We start from the raw sequence: 21597 nt of genomic DNA on the forward strand, positions 1-21597 counted from the left end.
GTAAAATCAAAATCATAAAAGAAAAAAAATACATTTTGACGAGTGCCTTTCAATTTCTTTCATACATTTCTCTTTCCCCAAAACTGAACTATACCTTCACCCTAGAAAAAACTACTGATCACTTTATTATTATTTATTTTTTAGAAATAACACAATTCTTGTAACGAAATAGAAATCACCACTATTTCTTGCCTCATATTCCAGAACTTTCAGTTGATGGGAGAGAAAATAAATACATATTATTTACTTAGCAAATACTTACCAGCGTTGATTTGTTTTGACTGTATGTGCTTGTTGTGTCAAAAAAGAAAACACACCCGTTCAGGGCAAACTGACTGAAACCCACCACGCCTCCCTGCATGACAAGACTTTCAGCATTTTAACGGGAAGGGGGGGGGAATCAAAACATCAACAAAGTTACACATTCGTATCTGCGGTGATGCTGTCGTGTGTCTTTTACAATAACTTTCAATGTATGAACAATCTATACTTTTAACGCTCCGGGGAGACACGGGGACGTCAAGTACCAAAATGTGAAGCGTAGAAGAAGTCAGCTTCCGGTTTTCCGCCCCGCGCCGCCATCATGAAGTTCTGAACAAAAAACGCATCGAGAATCGAGCAAAATGGGGGTAACCCGGACTGGAAATGAAAAATGCCGACAATGATACAGTGATGACAATGTGGCGTGGAGCCCGGAGCAGATGCACAAACGTGGATGAACGCATTCACCATTGGCAGCGTCGCCGCTCCTTCTAGGCGTTACGTTATATGTTAGCATTTGGGCTAACTGGCTACAGCACAGAAGCCCGTGGTGATTTCTATTGATGAGCCGTGCTGCTCTCAAAGAAGGCTAAGGCAGCTAGCAGGCGTCTGTCAAATTAGCTGTCACTTCAATTGACTAGCACTTTACCCATGTCAAGTCCCGCAGACGCGCACACGGTGCATTTGACTGGGGGCACAAGGATGGAGAGGGATTTGAGTGTAACCATCGATGGTCACAATGTGGTCTATTCTGGTTGAATAGAACCCACCAGCACCGAGGAGAGGGGAGGGAGACCAATATTTTCCTACCAGGCCGGTTAGCTAGCCCTGTGCTAGCTACAGTGGATCCCAAACACCACGGTAAGACATGTTAAATCATTTAGTGCACTATGGCACATTAATGGCCTTCCCTCTTTAAGGTTTTGGGAAATATCCTGCTAGCCTTACGAGCTCTGCTCTTATAAGTGTTTGGTTTCGTTGACATTGGCTTGTTGTTGGCTTGAAGCCGGGATATTCAGTCAGCCTTCAGATGTTGTCTGCGGCAGAATACACCATCTATTTCTTTGGTGAGCAAAAGCAACGATAGCCTAATTGACCAGCCAAGTGCAAAGCCTCTCCTGCTCAGATGTAGATGCCATAGTGGTCGTCACTACTGATGCCAAATGTGCAAAATTATATTTCTTTGATGCATTTAAACGGCTATTAATTTTTAATATACTCTACATCTTCTCGAGTTATAACATTTGCTGCTGATGTTTCTTGCTGCAGATAGGATCTCACATTCCTCTTTGTATTACACTGTTTTTATTATGAACCCACATTTCAAAAGACTCAAGAAAATGTCCACTGAATGAATATTTTTAGAGTTCTCGAAAGTGGCACAATCTGATATTCATTATTGTTTGGATTGTTTCTGATTTTTACACCTGGGAATATGCTACCGAGGAAAAGGCAAAACTCATGTTGCATAGACCTAGATTAAAGACAAAATAAAAAGGGAAAGGAAATCTTCTTTGTTTGGTGCTCTTTTAAGATAGGAATGAACCCTGGGCATTTGACTTCTCAGTTTTGTGATGTGTACATTGAGCTGTTGAAGCAATCGTCGTTGTTTGCTCCAGTTTTTTTTTCACCGGATGTTTTGGTGAGTGGTAGTCAAACATATGATTCATCAAGGCATGTGGCGCTGTTTGTTTAAATCTTAGGCCTGTCTGTAACAGAGCAAGGGAAGCATTGCTCTGTTCTTGAACATTGTTTCTGCCTGTCATAGAACTATTACTTTTCATGGCGCCTATCAAAGGCCTGGACGTGACAACATCCCCATCGCTAGTGGTACCCAGAGGTGTGATGTCACAAGGAACCCTTGACTTAAGGATAGGATCTCACATTCCTCTTTGTATTACACTGATATTATGAACCCACATTTCAAAAGACTCATGAAAATGTCCACTGAATGAATATTTTTAGAGTTCTCAAAAGTGGCACAGTCTGATATACATTATTATATCAGATTGACATGAAGTGTGCAATCACCATCAATCAATCACTATCAGCAATGTTGAAGTCTCTCCCACTTTTCACCAGGCGCTGGCCATGCCGTCGAGTGTGCGGGCCGGGAGCCTGAAGGACCCGGAGGTGGCTGAGCTGTTCTGCAGGGAGGACCCTGAGAAGCTCTTCACAGACCTGAGGGAAATTGGTCATGGAAGCTTCGGGGCAGTGTACTTTGTGCGTAGGCATAAAACTTTCCGAATTAGAGTTTGCTACATTTTGATTATATCAAGTGCATGCTTTATTCCTCAAAATATGACAAGGCAGTATCAACACAATACTTTTGTTATTTCTTGCACTTAAGGAAAAGGTGATTTAATGATTAGTTCAAGGGATTAAATACAGCGTAGGCTTTACCTAATACAGTTTGATTTGTGCCAGCTGAAAGGACAGTGACCTCATTACTTTTGTATTTTATGAGACAGAAACAGAATTAAAGTTGAATTTGATATATTATGTGTACTATAGTAACTACAAAAGCAGACGTAGGATATGGGTTGACATAAGGAGGGTTGATTATGCTTGTTTTTAGGCCCATGACATCCGGACCAATGAGGTGGTGGCCATCAAAAAGATGTCATACAGTGGCAAGCAGTCTAACGAGGTACCACAACATTTCATTGTAGGTTTTCTCCGTATTGAACAATATTAAGTGGGCTAATAACGTCGTTTTTTTTGGTCCTAGAAATGGCAAGATATCATCAAAGAAGTGAAGTTCCTCCAGAAGCTGCGGCACCCCAACACTGTGGAGTATCGGGGCTGCTACCTGAAAGAGCACACAGCATGGGTCAGTGTGATCACTTGCTCTGTTCTGGGCATAGAACATTAATTTGTTTTGTCCCATAATATCATGTATTGACTAGCGTAACCTCATAAAAACAATGTATGAAATAGCAATTAGATTAGAGTTACCTTTTAAATGAGATATTCTTTAATTCCTATATAGGATAACCATTACTTCATGCTTGGCTCAAAATGCTCCCTTTAGTCATGCTTCCCCTGATAGCTTTGTAATTCTTTCGTCTTGCAGCTGGTGATGGAATACTGCCTGGGCTCGGCGTCTGACCTATTAGAAGGTAAAGAGAATAGAAAAGTCTAAAGCGAGTCACAATCAATAACCAGTTCACTTCATTTGTTCATGTGAACTGTAGCCAACTCTCAGACCCTGCTCTCTATTCATACAGTTCACAAGAAACCCCTTCAGGAAGTGGAAATAGCTGCCATCATCCATGGTGCATTGCAGGGCCTTGTGTATCTTCATTCTCACAACATGATTCACAGGTAGGCATGTTTTTTTTTTCTCTCTCTAGTGCACTCCACCCCCACATTTCTGTCAAGAGACTAAATAAATACAGAATGGAGAGCACTGTAGCACCATTTTTTCCTCAGTCATTGAAATCTAGCATGATTCAGGTTCTTGAAATTGTTCCCGTTCATTAATTTGTTTTTCAGGGATGTGAAAGCAGGAAACATCTTGCTAACTGAGCCAGGCCAGGTCAAACTTGGAGACTTTGGTTCGGCCTCTATCGTTGCTCCTGCCAACTCCTTTGTGGGAACACCCTACTGGTGAGACATGCATTTCAATACAAGTGAAAATGTTCCCATGTTCTCTAAACATTTGTGATCTTGCATCGTTCTGATCAACAGCACTATGTTGGTCATGTTCATGCGCTGTTGGCTGGCTGGATATAAATATAAATAAAAGGGCCGTTGTTGACTTGTTGTAGGATGGCGCCGGAGGTGATCCTGGCCATGGACGAGGGTCAGTATGATGGGAAGGTGGATGTGTGGTCACTTGGCATTACCTGCATAGAGCTGGGTAAGAAATCCACACTCAACAACATGCATTATTATTAAGTTCTTTGCAGAGATGGCCTTGTCTTTATCTTATTTCTCTGTCTTCTCCCTGGTGCTTGGTCACTGTGCAGCGGAAAGGAAGCCGCCTCTGTTCAACATGAATGCCATGAGTGCCTTATACCACATCGCCCAGAATGAGAGCCCTGTGTTACAGTCAAATCACTGGTGAGAGCCTTTGATATTGCAGACCTGTGAATTTCCACAGACAAATTACACATCAGTATAGAAACAGTTTTTCTATTTTAGTTCCTTTGTGTCAACCAAATATTAGAATTGTCTGAAACATCCTATTTTTAACCATTACATTTATGTTTATTATTTTGTAGGTCAGACTACTTCCGCAACTTTGTGGATTCCTGTTTGCAGAAACTTGTCCCAGACAGACCTACCTCTGATGTGATGCTCAAGGTACAAGCAAAGTAGAATCACATGGATTTGACTCCTACTCCTAACCCTTGGAGTAGGATTATTTAGTGTTAAATGTTAGTCTCACAGGCACTCCTTTGTTCATGGGGATGTACTATCCTTATACTACATCTACATAAATCGTGATCAATGGTGATTTGAGTACTCAGCTCTTAAAAAAAAAAACTGAAACTTTAAAGATGTTTTGCCTTTTTGCCTGCTGTCAGATCGCTCTAAATGAACTATTTGTTTTTGTCCATCAGCACCACTTCCTATGCAGAGAGCGCCCTATGACAGTTGTGATGGATCTAATTGCGCGGACCAAGGATGCAGTTCGAGAGTTGGACAACCTTCAGTATCGAAAGATGAAGAAAATTCTTTTCCACGAGGCACACAATGGTCCAGCCCCTGAAGGAGCCGATGATGAGGAGGTAAGAACACAATTAAATATTTTATTGTATGACAAGGACTTACTAAACAAAGGAATCTTAAGTTTTAGCCTTTTCCCCTACTAATGTTAAGGCTAATATCACTGTGTGTGTTTTTTGTCCTTTCAGGATGTGGAGCAATATATGCTACGTACTGGCACAGTAAATAGCATGGAAAGCTCCCATTCTCTGCCGTCTATGTCAATCAGTGCCAGCTCCCAAAGCAGCTCAGTCAACAGCCTTGCGGACGGCTCTGACGACAGCGGTGAGATGGCCATGATGCAGGAAGGGGAGCACACAGTCACATCCAACAGCTCGGTTTTGCACAAGCCTCTGGTGAGCAAACATTGTCTATTTAGAAAACTACAATAACAATAAGACACTGGGGAAATCCTCAGGTCTGTTTATGCACTTTAACTCATTGTTGACGTGTGTGCTTTGTGCCTTTACGCAATGCAAATTTCTTTGATTCCTCTGACTATGAATCCCCTTTGACTACATAGAGCCATGACAACATCTATGATGACCCTTATCAACCAGAGGTGGACTCCCAGCGAGAAGCTTCAGCGGGAGGAGGTGGAGGCGGTGGCGGTGGCGGTGGAGGTGGAGGTGGAGGGGGGGGAAGGCGTCGGCGCAGAGATCATTTTGCTACTATCAGAACAGCTTCACTTGTCACTCGTCAGATCCAGGAGCATGAGCAGGGGTCGGCTCTTAGAGAACAGATGTCTGGGTATGAATATTGTCGACACAAAACAAATAGATGAACATCTTGATTCATTATTGTTTCTTTGCTGTGTACAGGTATAAACGCATGCGTCGACAGCACCAGAAGCAGTTGATGGGCCTTGAAAACAAGCTCAAGGCCGAAATGGATGAGCACCAGTTGAGGTTGGACAAAGAGCTGGAGAATCAGAGGAACAACTTCTCTATGGAAGGAGAGAAACTTTCCAAGAAACACCAGGCCATTTTGGAAAAGGAGGTCAGTGTTAGAGGATAATATTAAGAAAACGGCTTAAATTAATAGTTGTCTGAGGTCAAGTACGTGCATTTGATCATGTGCTATAAGAGATTTATTGTATTCGCTCTCTAGACAAAGGCAGTTTTGACAGAGGAGAAGAAGTTCCAGCAGCACATACTGGGGCAGCAGAAGAAGGAGTTGACAAGTCTTCTGGAGTCTCAGAAGCGACAATATCGTCAACGCAAGGAGCAGCTTAAAGAGGTGCGGTCATTGTTCTTTAACACGATGAAGAAAATACCCCAGGTCAGGTTTTAACAAACAAATCTTTCAAAACCTAGGAATTGAATGAGAACCAGTCAACGCCAAAGCGTGAGAAGCAGGAGTGGCTGGTGCATCAGAAGGAGTGTCTGCAGCAGTTGCAGGCTGAAGAGGAAGCAGGTCTACTCCGAAGGCAGAGACAGTATTATGAGCTCCAGTGTCGCCAGTACAAGAGAAAGATGTTGTTGGCTCGACACAACCTCGAGCAGGATCTGCTCAGAGAGGTAACATCTTGTTTGACCTATTTGTAATTACAAAATTAGGTATGGTTAGCTTGAAATGTAATTTACAGTTGACGATGAGTTCTTTTTCAATGGTTTACATTAACATTGTTCTTACTGTAATGTCTTTTTGCTGTTTTAGGACCTGAACAAGAAGCAAACTCTGAAGGACTTGGAGTGTGCCATGCTACTGCGTCACCATGAGTCAACCCAGGAGCTGGAATTTCGCCAACTAAGTTTAGTCCAACGCACTCGGGCCGAACTGATCCGGACACAGCACCAGACTGAGCTCACTAACCAGATGGAGTATAACAAGAGGCGCGAGCAGGAGCTGCGCCAGAAACATGCCGTGGAGGTCCGCCAACAGCCCAAGAGCCTGAAAGTGAGTGAGAGCCCGGTGTCTCAGGATGAGGGCGAGAATCAGAGTGACCAGGGGTCAGCAAAGCCTGGGGAGGAGGAACAAGAGAGGGAATTGGAAATGAGTAATGGAGGGTCAGAAGACTACAGCAATGAGTTTTTTACAGAAGTTGAGGAGGAAGAGGATGCAAGTGACATTCTGGTTGTTAGCCTAGATTACGTTAAACCAAAATCAAGTGACTTTGAGGTTGAAAGAGGACAGTGGAAAGTCGATGGTGAAGGGACAGAGTTGAGGGAAGTAGAGGGTGTTCATTGGGGTAATGATGGCCCTGAATCTGAACAAATGGAAGTGGAGGACGAAGATGACAGAGGTGTGGCTGATGGCTGTCCATCCGAGCTGATCTCCCCTTTAGCTGTTGAGCGACGGCGGCATCGTGAGAGAGACATCGATGAGCTCTCTGAGTTTTACTTTCCTGACAGCATAGATGAGCTGGAGCCTATTCCTGTTATACCCCCTCCATTGCCCCAACCTGCTGAATCTTCTTTCCCATCGCTCCTGTCCCACACTATCTGCCTCCTGCTCTCCCTCTCGGCAGCAGCTCACCCTTCAAACCTCACTCTGCTGCTCCTGTTAGTCTTCCTCTTGTCTCTGAGGCGCTGCTCTCCTCTGCCCTCTGTCGCCTCTCTGCTCTTGTCGGCTGAACTTGCGGTGCTCGCTCTCTTCTTCTCCTACCTGTTCCTCCGCTCATGCTGTTCCCTGTCTCTGTCCACATTCCTGTGGCTCAGCCTGTATGCCAGTGGCCTCTTCAGTTTAGGCCTCTCTTTTAGTCTGGGCATTTATTATGTCCCTATGATTCTTATCTCTGCCTCTTTCCTAACCTCCCCTTCCCTGTTCCTTTCCTTATATTTAATGGTGGTCCTGATTGTGCGACCAGCACGAGACTTTTTCCACGGCACACCTCGCAAAGTGAATCGCCTCTGCATGCGTGTCCTTTTCCGTTTGCCCCGACCACTCTTTACAGTTTGTCAGTTGTTTCTGGGAGGAGTGACAGAAAGAAATCTCTATGAGATGTTTCCCAAAGCAGGGAGAAACTGGGGCGCACGTCAGTCTAAAATCCCTGTCCCTGTCAAAAGTTTGTCCCTGGAATATCAGGCTCACTGCAGTAATAGCTCTCTCTTTGCCAAATACCTAATCTGGATAAAGCGTTTCATTAAACGCCCCATTGGAATCCTTGCAGACCTGGCTAACTCCGCAGTGTTTAGACTTATGCTCAGGCTGGTGAAAAAGCTGCCCCCTAGCTGTCAAATGAAACTCCAACGTCTTGGCCTCTTAAAGAAGGAACCTGAAAGCCGATTACCACGCCTTTTGCCCCGAGAGGTGAGAGAGCAGAGGCAAAGAGACAGGCAGAGGAGGGAAAAAGAGCGCAGGAGAAGGGAAGAGAGAGGGCGCCTTTTTCGAGATGACACTAGATGGGAGAGTGGTTTAAGGCGAACTTCCTCTGGGAGGTTTGTGCGGGGTAAAGTTCAACCGTGGAGATAGTCAAAGAGACCAGAGACGGGTATTTTAGTGAATCATTTGCTGATGGTTTGTGTGAAGCCATTTTTTTCCAATCATCTTTCTGCCAGTGTCATTGTCTTTTAATTTGTCCAACACTCATCCATTTGTGGCAGAAATCAGGCTAAGTCATTTTAGCTCTGGAAAAGCAGCATTCACAAATGGATGCTGTCAAGCTGTGCAGTGGTAACACTGTTAACACAGTTACTGTATAACATCCAGTGAAGGTTTCTTTTTGCATTATTGTGCTTTTTGTAAAAGTTATTTTTTATTTTGCTGTTAATTTGTCAAACAAAGATTTTTACGGTTATTTTGACCATTTTGTGCAATTTTATTTTAATATACTGTATTTTATTTTTAAAGTGCACAAGTACTACCAGGGCATAATCAAATATACTGATGCCTCGGCTGGCTATATTTTTATTTTCCAAAGCTGTGAAGGCTAAAACCAATCATTTCACTAATTCATTTAAACACTATGTTTAGTGTACAATGCAATAACCCTTTAAACCTTTTTTAGTTTGTTTACTCGTAGATAACATAATGTGTGTGTTCTTCACACAAAGAGCCATTGAAGAAGTTTTAAAGACAGATATTGTCTTGCTGATTTCATCAGCTCTCATTATTTTTGATTTTGTTGCACTTTATACACTCGTCAAAGATATTAGAGAAAGTGATGTAAACCTTAAGTGGTTAAGTGCCTATTTCTAATGTAATGCAATTGCACAACTCTTGTATGAGGGATCAATCCCTAGTTGATGGGAACAGCAGAAATAGTTAGATGTAAAGATATATCAATGTTTTACGTTACGCTGTACAAAGCCATATAATGACAATCTTAAGCGTGACCAATATCTATTTCAAGTCCAAAGATTATCAAACTACTGAATGTGAAATGAGCAGTGTCTTAAAAATGGATATTGAAGCCCTAACCCGACACACAAACATTTCAGAAACCTATACTTGTTCAATAACTCGAAATAGTTTGGATCATATTTCAGGTCCAAGTTGGTTATTTTACATTTCTAAGCAAATTCTGTGTTGACATTGGTTGAATGTCATTTACAGAAACCGCAGTGAACTCATGAGTATCTTTCCGGGTATTGGCCCTCACAATTTGGGACCTACAATTAAGGACTTAAGCTTTATTAAGTGTGTTCTGTTTGGTCGTAACTCCCTTGACTTGTGTTTCCTTCCTCTGTTTTTGTTTACATGTTTGTACTCTGTTCTGTGACACCATTTAAGTGTTAGTCTAAGTTCCCACGTTACACCTTAATTTTTTTATGCTTATGATTTATGCATTAGGGCATTTTGTTCTTTAATTTGCAGTATGTTGGTAGGCGCAGTGCTTGGCTGTGTGTGCTCATGGAATTTTTTAGAACAAAATGTCATTACTTTACAAACAAAAATAAATGTTGTGTTAAAATCATTGTGTTATGTTTTTATGATTTACGTTTTCATTATTATTTCACGTTTTTATGTTTTTTTCATTTGTTTCCCTGTGATACACCTTTTGTGTTGTCTTCCCTCCTCACAATCCATCAAAAATAACAAGCAGCTTTTGATTTAAGCGTAACTGTAAGTATTATCTCATTAATTAATGCATTTCCTAATATAGGGCCAGTGTCTAACACTAGCTCTATTGTAGACCCTTGTGCTTATAGTCCAATAACCGTCTGTAATTTGTCTTTAAACATTCAAATAATTGGATCTTATTTGTGTAGTTTTCAGAAGTGTACAGAGACCTCACCCTTCATATGTTCAACCCGTGTATTGGTAAAATAATTTGTGACATGTGTAGAATGTTTTTTTGAGACCCACTGTGAGTTGGCCACAGGAGGTTCAGCTCAGCTACACCATCTTTCTTCTCTTTCCTCAGTCCAAAGAGCTCCAGATTAAACGGCAGTTCCAGGACACGTGTAAGATCCAAACCCGCCAGTACAAGGCCTTAAGGAACCACCTGCTGGAGAATACGCCAAAGGCCGACCACAAAGCCGTGCTGAAGCGCCTCAAAGATGAGCAGACTCGTAAGCTGGCCATCCTGGCTGAGCAGTATGACCACTCCATCAATGATATGCTGTCCACTCAGGCTGTGAGTAAGGCAAGGGGTTGTCGTTCCTATCACACACGCACCACACAGCACTGCCTGGCCCGGGAACCCGCCTGCCCATCCAACTGTGCCCTGCCAGCCCAGTAGCCGGCTCTCTTGGTTCCTACCTTTTTTTTTTTTAAAGAATCCTTCCAAAAAGACTCCTGAATGAACCGTTAACCCAAATTCCCTACCTTTTCACCCAGTGGCAAAACTTTACCACACCCATTATTGGTAAGAAATCTCTTATTTGTCTGCTTATCAGTTTATCTGGATTATATATAGCTTCTTGATTATTAAATTGTTAGTTCTGGCGTAAATTGGACACTGTCATATGTTTATTTTCTAAAACAAATCTTAAGCTTTCAATATAAAGGGTAACAGAAATGAGAGGATGTTGCAGCGTAAGCTAAATCTCTACTGCCCTTGTCTGTCTCTGGGAATGTCTTCCCCTCAACTGATAAGCCTCAATTCCAAAACAATGTTGCAGAAACTAATACATTTCGGTTCTAGAAAGTACTTGTGACTTTAGTTAATCCAGAACATCCACATAGCAAAACAAATTAATTACCCACCTTTGACCTGATCCACTTCTGCTTCCACTCGCTCTCCCTTTGCACTTTGACCTTTTCATTTGATTTTCTATTTATGCATTCATCACATGCTCCCTGTGTGTTTTTTTTTGTCACTTCAGCTACGACTGGATGAGACTCAAGAAGCGGAGTATAAGGTTCTGAGGATGCAGTTGCAACAGGAGCTGGAGCTTCTGAACGCTTACCAGAGCAAAATCAAGATCCACACTGACACTCAGCATGAGAGAGAGGTCAAAGACTTGGAGCAGAGAGTGTCCATCCGCCGTGCGCTGCTCGAACAGCGGGTTAGCACTTATTAACCACACCTGTACTTTTTATTCATTTATATCATTTATAGTATTAGGATGTGAGCCATGAAAATCATATAATCACAAGTCATTGTTTGCCATTTACTCTAGGCCAGTGGTTCCCAACCTTTTTCCCCCGCACGAGCTGTAGTCGGGTAGAGTCCCCTTCAGTCCAAAACAGAGCCCCTACAACTATATCAAAACATAAAAGTAATTAGCATTTATTTTAAACAAAACATCTGAAATTTGAGTGTTTTCTGCACTTGTACTTGTACTGCACTTGTTTTGCAGTCATTTTTTTCACCATTTAATTTCTTCAAACAATACTGAATAATCTCTTATGGCCTGACCCTTTGACCAGACAAAGCACTGGGCCCCTCCTACAATCCCAGGCAACCCCCAGGTTGGGAGCCACTGCTCTAGGCTATTATGTACTGTCAAATAGATTTAAGTGTAAGCACAGTTTTCCCCTCTTTTTTTCCCCTTCAGATTGAGGAAGAGATGCTGTCTTTACAAAATGAGCGCTCGGAAAGAATCCGCACTCTCTTGGAAAGGCAGGCCAGTGAGATTGAGTCCTTTGACTCGGAGAGTTTGCGTCTAGGCTTTACAAATATGGCTCTGTCTGGGATGCCTGGTGATTCCTATTCCAAACAAGGATACTCGAATGCCCCTCCTTCTGGGTCCCGATCAGGAGGCCACTGGAGCCACGGCCTGCACCCTCAGAACTCCTCCTCTCAGCAGCCACAGCAGCACTCGCGCCGCAGCCACAACAGCGGCGGCAGCGGAGGAGGGGAACGCAGGAGCGAGTCATCCTCTCACGCCCTGGCTCTTGCATTGGGACGAGAGGGGAGAGAGGTGCATCATTCATCTCGCTCTTCAGCCTCCTCCTCGTCATCCTCCTCCTCGTCTTCCTCCCATCATCAGCGCCACCAGCTGCCTCAGCACTACCACCATCAGAGCACACCGCAGCTGTACCGCGAGCGCGAGAGAGATCGTGAACGTGAGCGTGAGAAGGAGAGGGATTGGGGAGTGCACCCTCACCCCGTACCCTTCTCCCACCACCTGCCCTCACGCTCCTCCTCACAGTCTCTCGCCATGCTCCCACCCCCACCGCCCGCTCCCCCTTCCATCGCCGCACCATCTTCCTCTTCGTCATCGTCCTCCTCCTCACAGGGGGGCATGTATGGGGGCGGAGGGGGCGGTGGGGGCCTGGGGGTGCGTGGCGCCCCTAGTCTGATGGCCCTGAGGAACAGCCCCCAGCCACTGAGGAGGACGGCCTCAGGAGGGGGTCCTGGAGGTGCAGGGGGCAGTGACGGAGTCTTGAGCCGAAGCACCTCAGTCACTTCACACATCTCCAATGGCTCCCACCTGTCGTACTCCTAGACAGGCACTCGAGATGGGTGCAGCAGAATGAGGTCGGTAGCCCACGTTTTCAGCTTGTCACTTGGCCCTGACCATGAGAAATGTTATTACAACAAAAGTGCTCACTGCAAGGCCAAAGAAACTGACTACATGTCGTATGTAAAAGATACACCAGAGAATGTCACTTGAGGTTTAGTATGAACCACAACATGTAAAGGTTTGTGATTTGGCCCTGCAAGGAGCACTTTCATAACAATTGACAACACACAATTAAAGACAGACAAGATGAGTTGAGACCTGCTCATTTAGACTCAGGGTGGGTAGAGAGGCTTTCTTCTTTTCTCTGCGCTACATTAGTGAGAAGTGGAAATATTGTAACCAGTAACGAAGTGACAGCTTAGATGAAGAGAATTGTGTTTAGTGTTTTTGATCTTCTCATCTGTATAAACAAAGGTCTTAGCCTTTATGTCGCCGAGCTGAAAAGAGAGCTGCGTGCAGCAGAGTCTTCTATGATGTTCTTTGCTGGAATGGAGAAAGACTGAATATGTGATGATGAAAAAAGGCACTCTCTATCTGCGATGTGTATGTACTTGTATGTAGTCTGTAGTGACCAGATATATTTAGCAAGTTCTCGTTACCTGAGCTCCAGGAAAAGACGAAATCACAAAGATACTTACTTCACTCTGCAGTCAATCATATCATGGAGATGCCAGAAACCAGTTTTTGTTTTGTTTTTTAAATTATTTTTTAACAATTTTAGATTTTTTAATTGCATAACAACAAATCAAATTCTCTGGATCATCACCGATGCCTTTTAGCAGTTCTTAAAGGGATGTTGTGCCATCAAGCCCTTTTATTTCATGACCTAAAGATTTACCCATTTCAAACGGAGAATGTTTATCAAGGAAAGAGACCGTTTTAAAGTTCAAATGGGATTTTATGTGGACATGTACAAACTAAAAACCTTTTCAGCATCATGGCATATTGAGTATCCAAACATACTTGTCTAAAGTCACTCCAATGCATGAGATCGATGTAAAAGACATTTGTAAACCTGAACACATTTGAAATGTACTGTACAAGCATCACTGGCATTTGCAATTATGTGTCCCACAGTTTTGATCTTTATTGTATATTTATGGAAATACTAAAAAACAAGGCAAGTCTTTGGTTTTATAGGATAACAAAGATAAGAGTAATTTTGATATATCAACATGATGAGTATTGAATTGAAGATTTAGAGCCGCAACTCTAACTGCATTTTCTACAGGTGTCAATATTATCCTAAATATTCCTAATGTGTTTGTTGTATACATGTTCACAGTTTCCTGGAGGCAAGAATGTGGCCCACTTTTGACCACTACAGTTTAAGAGCTGTAAAACAAGTTAGAAGATCTGTCAGGTTTGGTGTGTTCAAACGGTTAATGGTTATTAATAAGAAATTATTAATAATTGTTAATAATGTGTATGTGTGTCAAAGCGGTGAAGTCTATTTATATTGCCACTTGAGTGAGGATATCTATTTAAAAGACTCAACCCTCTGGGAAGGACATTTCTCACAAGATCTCAGTGGAATGAAACATTTTACAATTGGCCACTGGAATGTAAATGCTGGTTTCTTTTTAGTTTAATGTCTCTGAACCCGTCTGTGAGGATGAACTGAACAATCCTTGTTGATAATCTGATTTCTGAGAGGTGACTGTACTGAAGAGTGACAGTGTGCTGGCCGGGTCTGGACTGAGCTGCTGGTTTTGCGATCCTTGTGTTACAACAGCAGCAGTGACCGAAACAGCCCAATCCCTGCACCTGAGAGACCGATCAGTGTTTCACAAGCTTCATGAGGTCCAAAGGCTCCTTCTTTCATACTTCAAATACTTGAAGGACTTTTTATGTTGTTTTTATGTTACAAGAAAAGATACTCTTGCTGTTTGTATGACTCAGAAACACCAGCAAAAGACAATTCCCTGTATAATCTACTTGCTTGGTTGGAATCTCAGTCAGTGCATGCGTAAAATCCTTATATAAACTAAGACTCGGAGGGTTTCTGAATGGCTTCACATTTTTGTTGGAGAATTCAATGTGGTAGTTTCTTTTAATATTTCATTTATTTATTTCAATGGATTTGTCAATGTCACAAGTGTCACACGTCAGGAGTGAGGATATTTCTACCTGCTCATACTTGAAGGTGGAACAAGGAAAGGAATTAAGGACAAATATATTACAGTAATTTCAGATTGAAGAGGAGTAATGTCTTAAAATTTCATTGGGAAAGGAATGGCGTGGTTAGAACTAATTCAAAAAATAAAATAAATTGATATCAACACAAGGCTTGTTTTATTTATTATGTCTTGTACATTTTGGTGAAATTTGGAGTAACTGAGTTGAGATTGCAAGTCTTAAAATGTCGATTCACTATCCCCAAAACACCCACACATCTAAATCATAATCCCTGCTGGGATTGGTCATAACATAATTCCATACAAACCAAGAAATTACAATATTTTTTTGTTTCTGGCCTGTAGATTTTATTGGACATTTAAGTACGGGGTGAAAACCGGGGGGGACTCGATGAGTGGGGACCCCTGACGCTGAGGCCAGTGTAGTGCGCAGAAGCCTTGCCCAGTAAGCGCATTTATGCTCAAAATGTATTTATTTACTCATATTTCGGCATCATGATCATAGCACACGTGGGTGTGCTCCAGCTGGAGGGGGGCAGCACAGAACGAGAATCAACGGGGGGGCAGGAGTACGTGCAGTGGCGCAATAAATGTCGGCCGAAAATCCCAGGGAGGAGAGGGAGGGGCGGAGGGAGGCGGAAATAGCGAGACGATCCCTTTAAGAGCAAGTGGGACATAGCGGTGCGAGAAAAGGAGAGGAGGGGGAGAAGAAAGAGGAATTAAAAAAGCAAAGGAAGAAAGAGACAGGGAGGGAGGAGGGAGAGCGGGCGATAAAAAAAGAAAGATGACATCCTCGCTGCTGAACGGCCGAGGTGAGGAGCGAGGCTGCGGCCCGGTGAGAGCGCCTCCAGCGGGGGTCAGAGCTTGACTCGACAGCGAGGCTTCGGAAAACACCCGTGAGGCCTATCGAGGAACCCGGACAAACAGACTCAGAAATACTCCAAACTAAGCATGCACTGCTGTGCTAGTAGATACGGTTGTTTTTATCATCCATACTTGTCATGAGGCTTAAATGCATTTTTCCCCACGTAGGCGACAGTATTTTTGTTTTGTCTTATTTTAGTTAAACATCGTTTTGGTTCGGTTTTAGGGAACAGTTTTTCGTGATCTTGATTTTGCAGGTCACGGTTTGTGTTGTCGCTACATTGTTTCTATTAAACTTGAAAACCTAAGACCAGCTATTGCATTTGGCCTGTGCACAGCTGCCTACGTTAAACAGCTGCGTGCATTTAATGACTGCAGCTACCTCAATGACTATATTATCTCAGACGACTATTTTCTGCAGCAACTTTCATTTCCACCGCTGGATGGAGAGTTTCTCGACTTAGGTTTTCAGAGGACAAGAAATATGTAAATACATCTCTTTTGAACTCCAATCAGAAGCTAACTTGATAATCTCCGTCGTTGTGGCGCAAAATGGATGCTGCTTGGAGCAATTTTCTCTTCCAGGTAGGCCATGTCCCTCTGCATCTTCACCTCATGTTTACGCGCATTATTCACGTTTTGTCATGTTGGATGCATGTCAGTGGTCTCAGTTGAGCTTGTAGTTTTCCCTCAGCAGTTCTGTAAATGCTCTGACTCGTGTGTTTACATTGATGGTGGCCTTTTACTTGCTCCTCCAGAATACTCCCACCCAAAACCAAGGGGATGGGAGTCTCCAATCAGAGCTCATGCCAGGGCAAACGAATTCTCCCCAAACCCCACCCACAGACCAAATAGTACAGCCTCCTTCCACTGTGGACACTGCTGCTCTCAACGAGGAGCCCATGCCAGGTAAGGGACCATATTGTGGGTTGGAGTTTTGGTGGCTGATAATAAGGAACAGTAAACAAAGAATAAAGCAAAGCCCTTTTCAGATCACATCTCTAGATAATGTAAATAATTGACATCACACACTTGCAATTTATCTAATGAAATGAACATTATTGTCACTGTGTTATTAACTTTATTTGAAAATGATGAAAATGAGATCGAGTTGCAAATTTCAACTTGATTTGGTAATCTCAGGTTATGACATGCATTGCAGTAATTTGCATTATGCAGACCTGCTTCCATATCACAAGCATGAAATCGCTGCAGGGCTTGGACTGTAATTGACTTTCTTTTCCTGCTTTAGTGAAGCCTGTGTCCCGCCCGGCACGTGTTGCCCACATCTGTGCCATTTGCAACAAGCAGTTCAAGAACAACTACAACCTGCGGCGGCACCAGTCGGTCCACACAGGGGTACGCATGAAGGACAGGGCCAGAGAGCAGGTGGAGGGAGCACAAGAGGCAGTGGTGGGGCAGGTGGCATCGGTCGTCCCGTCGGTGGTAGCGGTGGGGGGTGATGGGAGGGCGGAGAGGACCTCAGTGCCCCTGTCCCTGCTACACCTCTCTGTACCTCCCCCTCTCGACTCTCCCGACGTGCTGGCGGGAGTCCAGCATCCCACCCTGATTAGTCAGGACGGTGAAGGGGTTGCCATTGCAAATGTAGTGGCCAATGTGAACCCCCATGCTCCGCCTCCTGCTGCTGTCGTCATGGCTACAGGGACGACAGTACAGGTGGGTCAGGGCTTTGTCATGATGGCTGTTGTCGACCCCAAAACCTCAAAGCATGTCTTCTTAAGCAGCCTGGCCCTGGGTAGTTACTGTCTGAGGATAAAACATTAAAGCAATGTGTGCATGCCTTCTGCTTTGTCACATAATGGATATAATGGATGAAAACAGAAATTTGTGGGATATAATAGTTTACTAACACAAAACGTTTCCCTCTGAGTTAAATAATTCACGCTCTGCACCTCTATGTGCTTCTGCATGTTCTCTGTAAGACAGTCTTGTAAAAACATTTGCCTTTGCATGATGTTGTTAGTCCCTAATTTTTGCGTCTATTGCTTAATTCTTGTTTTCATTCTTTCCTCAGCGTCCGTCAAACACAAACTCAAACCCAGTGAAGAAGAATCATGCTTGTGAAACTTGTGGGAAGGCATTCCGTGATGTTTATCATCTCAACCGCCATCGCCTGTCCCACTCAGATGAAAAGCCCTTCTCCTGTCCCATCTGCCAACAGCGCTTTAAGAGGAAGGACCGCATGAGTCACCATGTGCGCTCTCATCAAGGCGGCGTGGAAAAACCTTATGTTTGCCCACAATGCAGCAAGGCATTCTCCAGGTACGCTATTTGATGAAGTTATTGTTGAAAGTGAAGATTCAAATGCATGGTGATTGAGCCAAAACATCCTTTTTTCCTCTCTTCTTCCGATAGACCCGATCACCTCAACAGTCATGTACGACAGGTGCACTCATCAGAGCGACCATTCAAATGCCCTGTATGTCAATTGCTTTACTAGCACAGAATTTATGCAGACTTTGCACTTTTGGGTATTATGGGCAGAAAAAGTTTAATTGCCTATAGATTTTATATGATAAAATGACAAACATACATTTGTTTATTTGTAGACCTGTGAGTCAAGCTTTGCAACAAAAGATCGCTTGCGGGCACATATGATTCGTCATGAAGAGAAGGTCCCGTGTCATATATGTGGAAAGCTCCTCTCTGCTGCCTACATCACAGATCACATGAGAGTGCACAACCAGTCACAGCACCATGTCTGCCACTTGTGCAACCGCAGTAAGGACACACTTTTTGTATTAGTGCACAAGTATATTTTATAACCAATAGTCGCTCATACCAATTATCTTTTCCCATTAGGCTTTACCACACTGACTTACCTTCGCGTCCATGCACAAAAGCATCATGGACAGGAGTGGAAGGAAAGTCCTGGCGGTTTTGGTGGCACAACCGCTGGTGGGGTACTTGTGTGCCACTTGTGCGGCGTCCACTGCAAGACACCTACCCAGCTCCAGGGGCACATGGGCACTCACAACAGCAACCAGGCTTCTTCCAGCCCAGTCACTTCCAGCGTGGCCTCCAGCAGCTCAGTATCTCTCAGCAACTTGGTGACTGCTCATCCCGTCTATGTCACTGGCGGCACAGTGGTGGATCTGCTGGTCACAGACTGCTCAAGTATTGCAGTACCACAGTCACAGAGTTAGCAGCACCAAGCCCAGCCAATATCACTCTATTTTTAAGCAAGGTTGTAGAAAGTTGATCCAGTTTTCAGTTTTCAGATGTTAACACAAGGTCAGTAAAAAAAAAAATGCAAAGGCTCAAGGTGAGATTATTTAAAGAACAGCAAAAAAGTAGGGTAGTGTGGCTGTACCAGTCAGATTAACACTAACGACAAATCTAAAATTATGGTTATTCTAATTACCTGGTCAAATGTAATCTGAATGTGTTTCACAACAAAAACACATAAATCTGGCATCCTTACTTTTTTTTATTACTCTGCCTTTGTTTTTTTTCCTTCCATTTCAGGCATATAGACTACTTCCAAGCCCTGAAAGTACTGTATAGAGGGTATGCACATTTTAAATCTAAATAGAAATAGAATCTTCAACATTGCAAACTGAGTGGCAAATCAAAGAAAAAACATTGCAGACTTGCCACTCAATTTGCTGCTGTGATTGCTAACTGCCATGCTGTTGCTATGTTATGACATCACATTACACAAATAACCTATATTTTCCACACCAGCTTACCTTACCTCTTGCCATCACTTTCTGGGTAATTTTGAGTGGTAGATTGCATAAAACATAAAGAAAATAGAATTATTGTTTGGGCTTATGCAACTTGATTTGAGCGTCAAAAATCTAAAAAGCAGAATTTACTACACTCTGAATGCGCTGTTTGGAGTTTATAGTTGAAACCTGAGTAGCCACTGTTTGTTATGCATTTGTAGACATACTTACACTTATTTTTGTAAGGTACAGAGATAATTGATGACTGCATTCAGGGGTTTTAAGCACCTTAAACTTAGTAGTTTGATTCAACAAGGATTAAAAATAACAGATCAGTAAATTTAGTGTGGTTATGCTCTGAGTCTTCCTGTCGAGATCTGGCCATTTAAAAAAATAATAAATGAAAAAAAAAATCTGCGTATTAGCAGTTCAGCTTCTGACATGGTAGCCTTTGCACCCGAAACTACCATTGCATGCAAACGAGTTAGCTCAGCCATGCCACTAAAAAAGCTGTCATGACAAAAATACCTAGTTGGCTGTGAGCGTTTCTATATAGTGACAGCTGTTCAGTTGATTGTACTTGTTGCTGCCATAGACTTTTTTTTTTCTCTTCTTCTTCTTGTGTACCAGTTAAATAATTGAATTTATGCATTAGATTTAGAATTGCACCATTTTATAAAAGTGTGTTTTTGTCATCACATGTATGTTTTGTATTTAGTTTTACTGTGAGTTTGGTGCCAGGGAGAATGACAATGTAAAATGGTTGTAATAAGTATGATGGCACCACTACGTTAACAGATCCGGTGTGTACTGGAGCGCTTTTACTTGGTTGTGTTCATGTTATTTTTTTAGTGTTGTGTCTTTTTTTTTTCTCTCTTATCTTTGATGTTGACTAAGTAGTATTTTGGTTAACACTAGTAATACTGTTTTAGGGTAAACTAAAAACGATACCTCTCTTTGATTCTGTACAGCTATCGCAAAACATCTTAATGCCTTATTGTAATCTGCTACGTTTTAATTTGTTAATGAAAAAACATCTGATTTTAGTCATGAATTCAATAAGATTATTAATGGGATGTACTGTATTTATATTTATATTTTTATATTTCTCAACTGTATGCATGTCTAAAGAGTTGTTAGAGGATAAAATGCTACAATTACTACAGTCATGTTATTTTGTAGTTTAAGTAGAGTTCCTGTTATTTTGTAATTTGGACAATTTAAAGTAAAATGAGGAAATTACCAATGTCCATATTGTAATATTGTCGATGGTGAGTTATTTAATCTGTGGTTTCGCTGTTAGCAGTTTAAAAAAAAAAATGTACATGGTTATTCACGAGCTGTGAATGGTCATATTCAGTTCCAAGCTAGGGTGATCTACCCATCACAAATAGAGGATACCTCAAAGTGTGTGTGTCACACTTTCAATATTGTATCACACTGTATCACAGTGTTGGGAGGCTTCATTGTATGGGCGCCATCTGGTGGTGAGAAAGCATTGCAGCAGTGAGCCTGAAAAGAGCCAACTCGACACTGACGGGGCTCATTTATTCTGGTTGAGAAATGTGAACCAAACTGTCAGGATTGAGCTGTTTAACCATCAGAGTGATAATTTAGAAAGAGGGAAACTGCTCCGGATAATGAGAATAGAAACAAATGAATGAGAATTAATGAAAAGTGTCAGTGAAGTCACTGACCAAGATTTAATAAAGGATAGTGCTTGTGACCCCCTAATTATCACCCGGACGCTCTTAACAGAGCTACGAACGGTTAGGTTAAACTATACCATATGTTTTTGCGTTGCACTTCAATATGGACGTGAAAGAGAAGAAAGGAGATGGCGGTGCGTTAGGTTATCTATAAATATTTTTAGTTATTAGGGCAGATTAGCCCTATTTTTGAACTGCACTTTACTTGACTGAGATGTTTTTTTCCCTGGGGTCTGTTGTTGCCTGTCCTCCAATTTGGGGGTTAGGTTACTGCCCCAAGTTCTCCAATGACTACTAATAGGCTACCTTAACCATCCAGGCTTTCTGCAGCTCTTCTGTGAGTCCCTGGAATTTCTCATGTTCCTTTTTCCTGATGTTGCCATCACTTTGACAAATGGCTTTCCTCTGTACCACCACA

General features: G+C 42.6%; 2 protein-coding genes across 4 annotated transcripts; both read left to right on the top strand.

The window, feature by feature from the left end:
• Window positions 1–558: 558 nt before the first annotated feature.
• Window positions 559–15055, top strand: taok2b (TAO kinase 2b). Of its 3 annotated transcripts, XM_079578078.1 has the most exons (20): window positions 559–1122; window positions 2344–2484; window positions 2840–2911; window positions 2993–3094; window positions 3338–3383; window positions 3492–3588; window positions 3760–3873; window positions 4035–4126; window positions 4236–4329; window positions 4491–4572; window positions 4833–5000; window positions 5127–5333; window positions 5501–5727; window positions 5799–5976; window positions 6088–6216; window positions 6294–6497; window positions 6637–6876; window positions 10286–10498; window positions 11190–11372; window positions 11865–15055. In XM_079578078.1, exons 2-20 carry the CDS (start codon window positions 2353–2355, stop codon window positions 12756–12758), a joined length of 3474 nt encoding a protein of 1157 aa, XP_079434204.1. In that variant the 5' UTR covers window positions 559–1122; window positions 2344–2352; the 3' UTR covers window positions 12759–15055. The 3 variants fall into 3 exon arrangements, with proteins under 3 accessions (XP_079434204.1, XP_079434203.1, XP_079434205.1); XM_079578077.1 differs by lacking the exons at window positions 10286–10498; window positions 11190–11372; window positions 11865–15055 and having other exon boundaries at window positions 6637–9824; XM_079578079.1 differs by lacking the exons at window positions 559–1122; window positions 10286–10498; window positions 11190–11372; window positions 11865–15055 and having other exon boundaries at window positions 2346–2484; window positions 6637–9826.
• Window positions 15056–15571: 516 nt separating this feature from the next.
• On the top strand, window positions 15572–20638 carry mazb (MYC-associated zinc finger protein b (purine-binding transcription factor)). The gene is made up of 7 exons (XM_079578099.1): window positions 15572–16363; window positions 16537–16687; window positions 17031–17455; window positions 17814–18061; window positions 18155–18218; window positions 18349–18520; window positions 18602–20638. The coding sequence occupies exons 1-7, from the start codon at window positions 16331–16333 to the stop codon at window positions 18943–18945; spliced, it is 1437 nt and encodes a 478-aa protein (XP_079434225.1). The 5' UTR covers window positions 15572–16330; the 3' UTR covers window positions 18946–20638.
• Window positions 20639–21597: the final 959 nt, after the last annotated feature.

The sequence above is a fragment of the Gobius niger genome (assembly GCF_951799975.1).
Source record: "Gobius niger genome assembly, chromosome: 19".
NCBI lineage: Eukaryota > Metazoa > Chordata > Actinopteri > Gobiiformes > Gobiidae > Gobius > Gobius niger.

Bases quoted from the DNA above. Each gene is read 5' to 3' on its own strand.
- taok2b (XM_079578077.1), top strand. From the start codon at position 2,353: ATGCCGTCGAGTGTGCGGGCCGGGAGCCTGAAGGACCCGGAGGTGGCT. The intron at 2,485-2,839 runs GTGCGTAGGCAT...GCTTGTTTTTAG, and splicing joins GCTTCGGGGCAGTGTACTTT to GCCCATGACATCCGGACCAA. The intron at 2,912-2,992 runs GTACCACAACAT...TTTTGGTCCTAG, and splicing joins GTGGCAAGCAGTCTAACGAG to AAATGGCAAGATATCATCAA.
- mazb (XM_079578099.1), top strand. From the start codon at position 16,331: ATGGATGCTGCTTGGAGCAATTTTCTCTTCCAG. The intron at 16,364-16,536 runs GTAGGCCATGTC...TTGCTCCTCCAG, and splicing joins GGAGCAATTTTCTCTTCCAG to AATACTCCCACCCAAAACCA. The intron at 18,062-18,154 runs GTACGCTATTTG...TTCTTCCGATAG, and splicing joins TGCAGCAAGGCATTCTCCAG to ACCCGATCACCTCAACAGTC.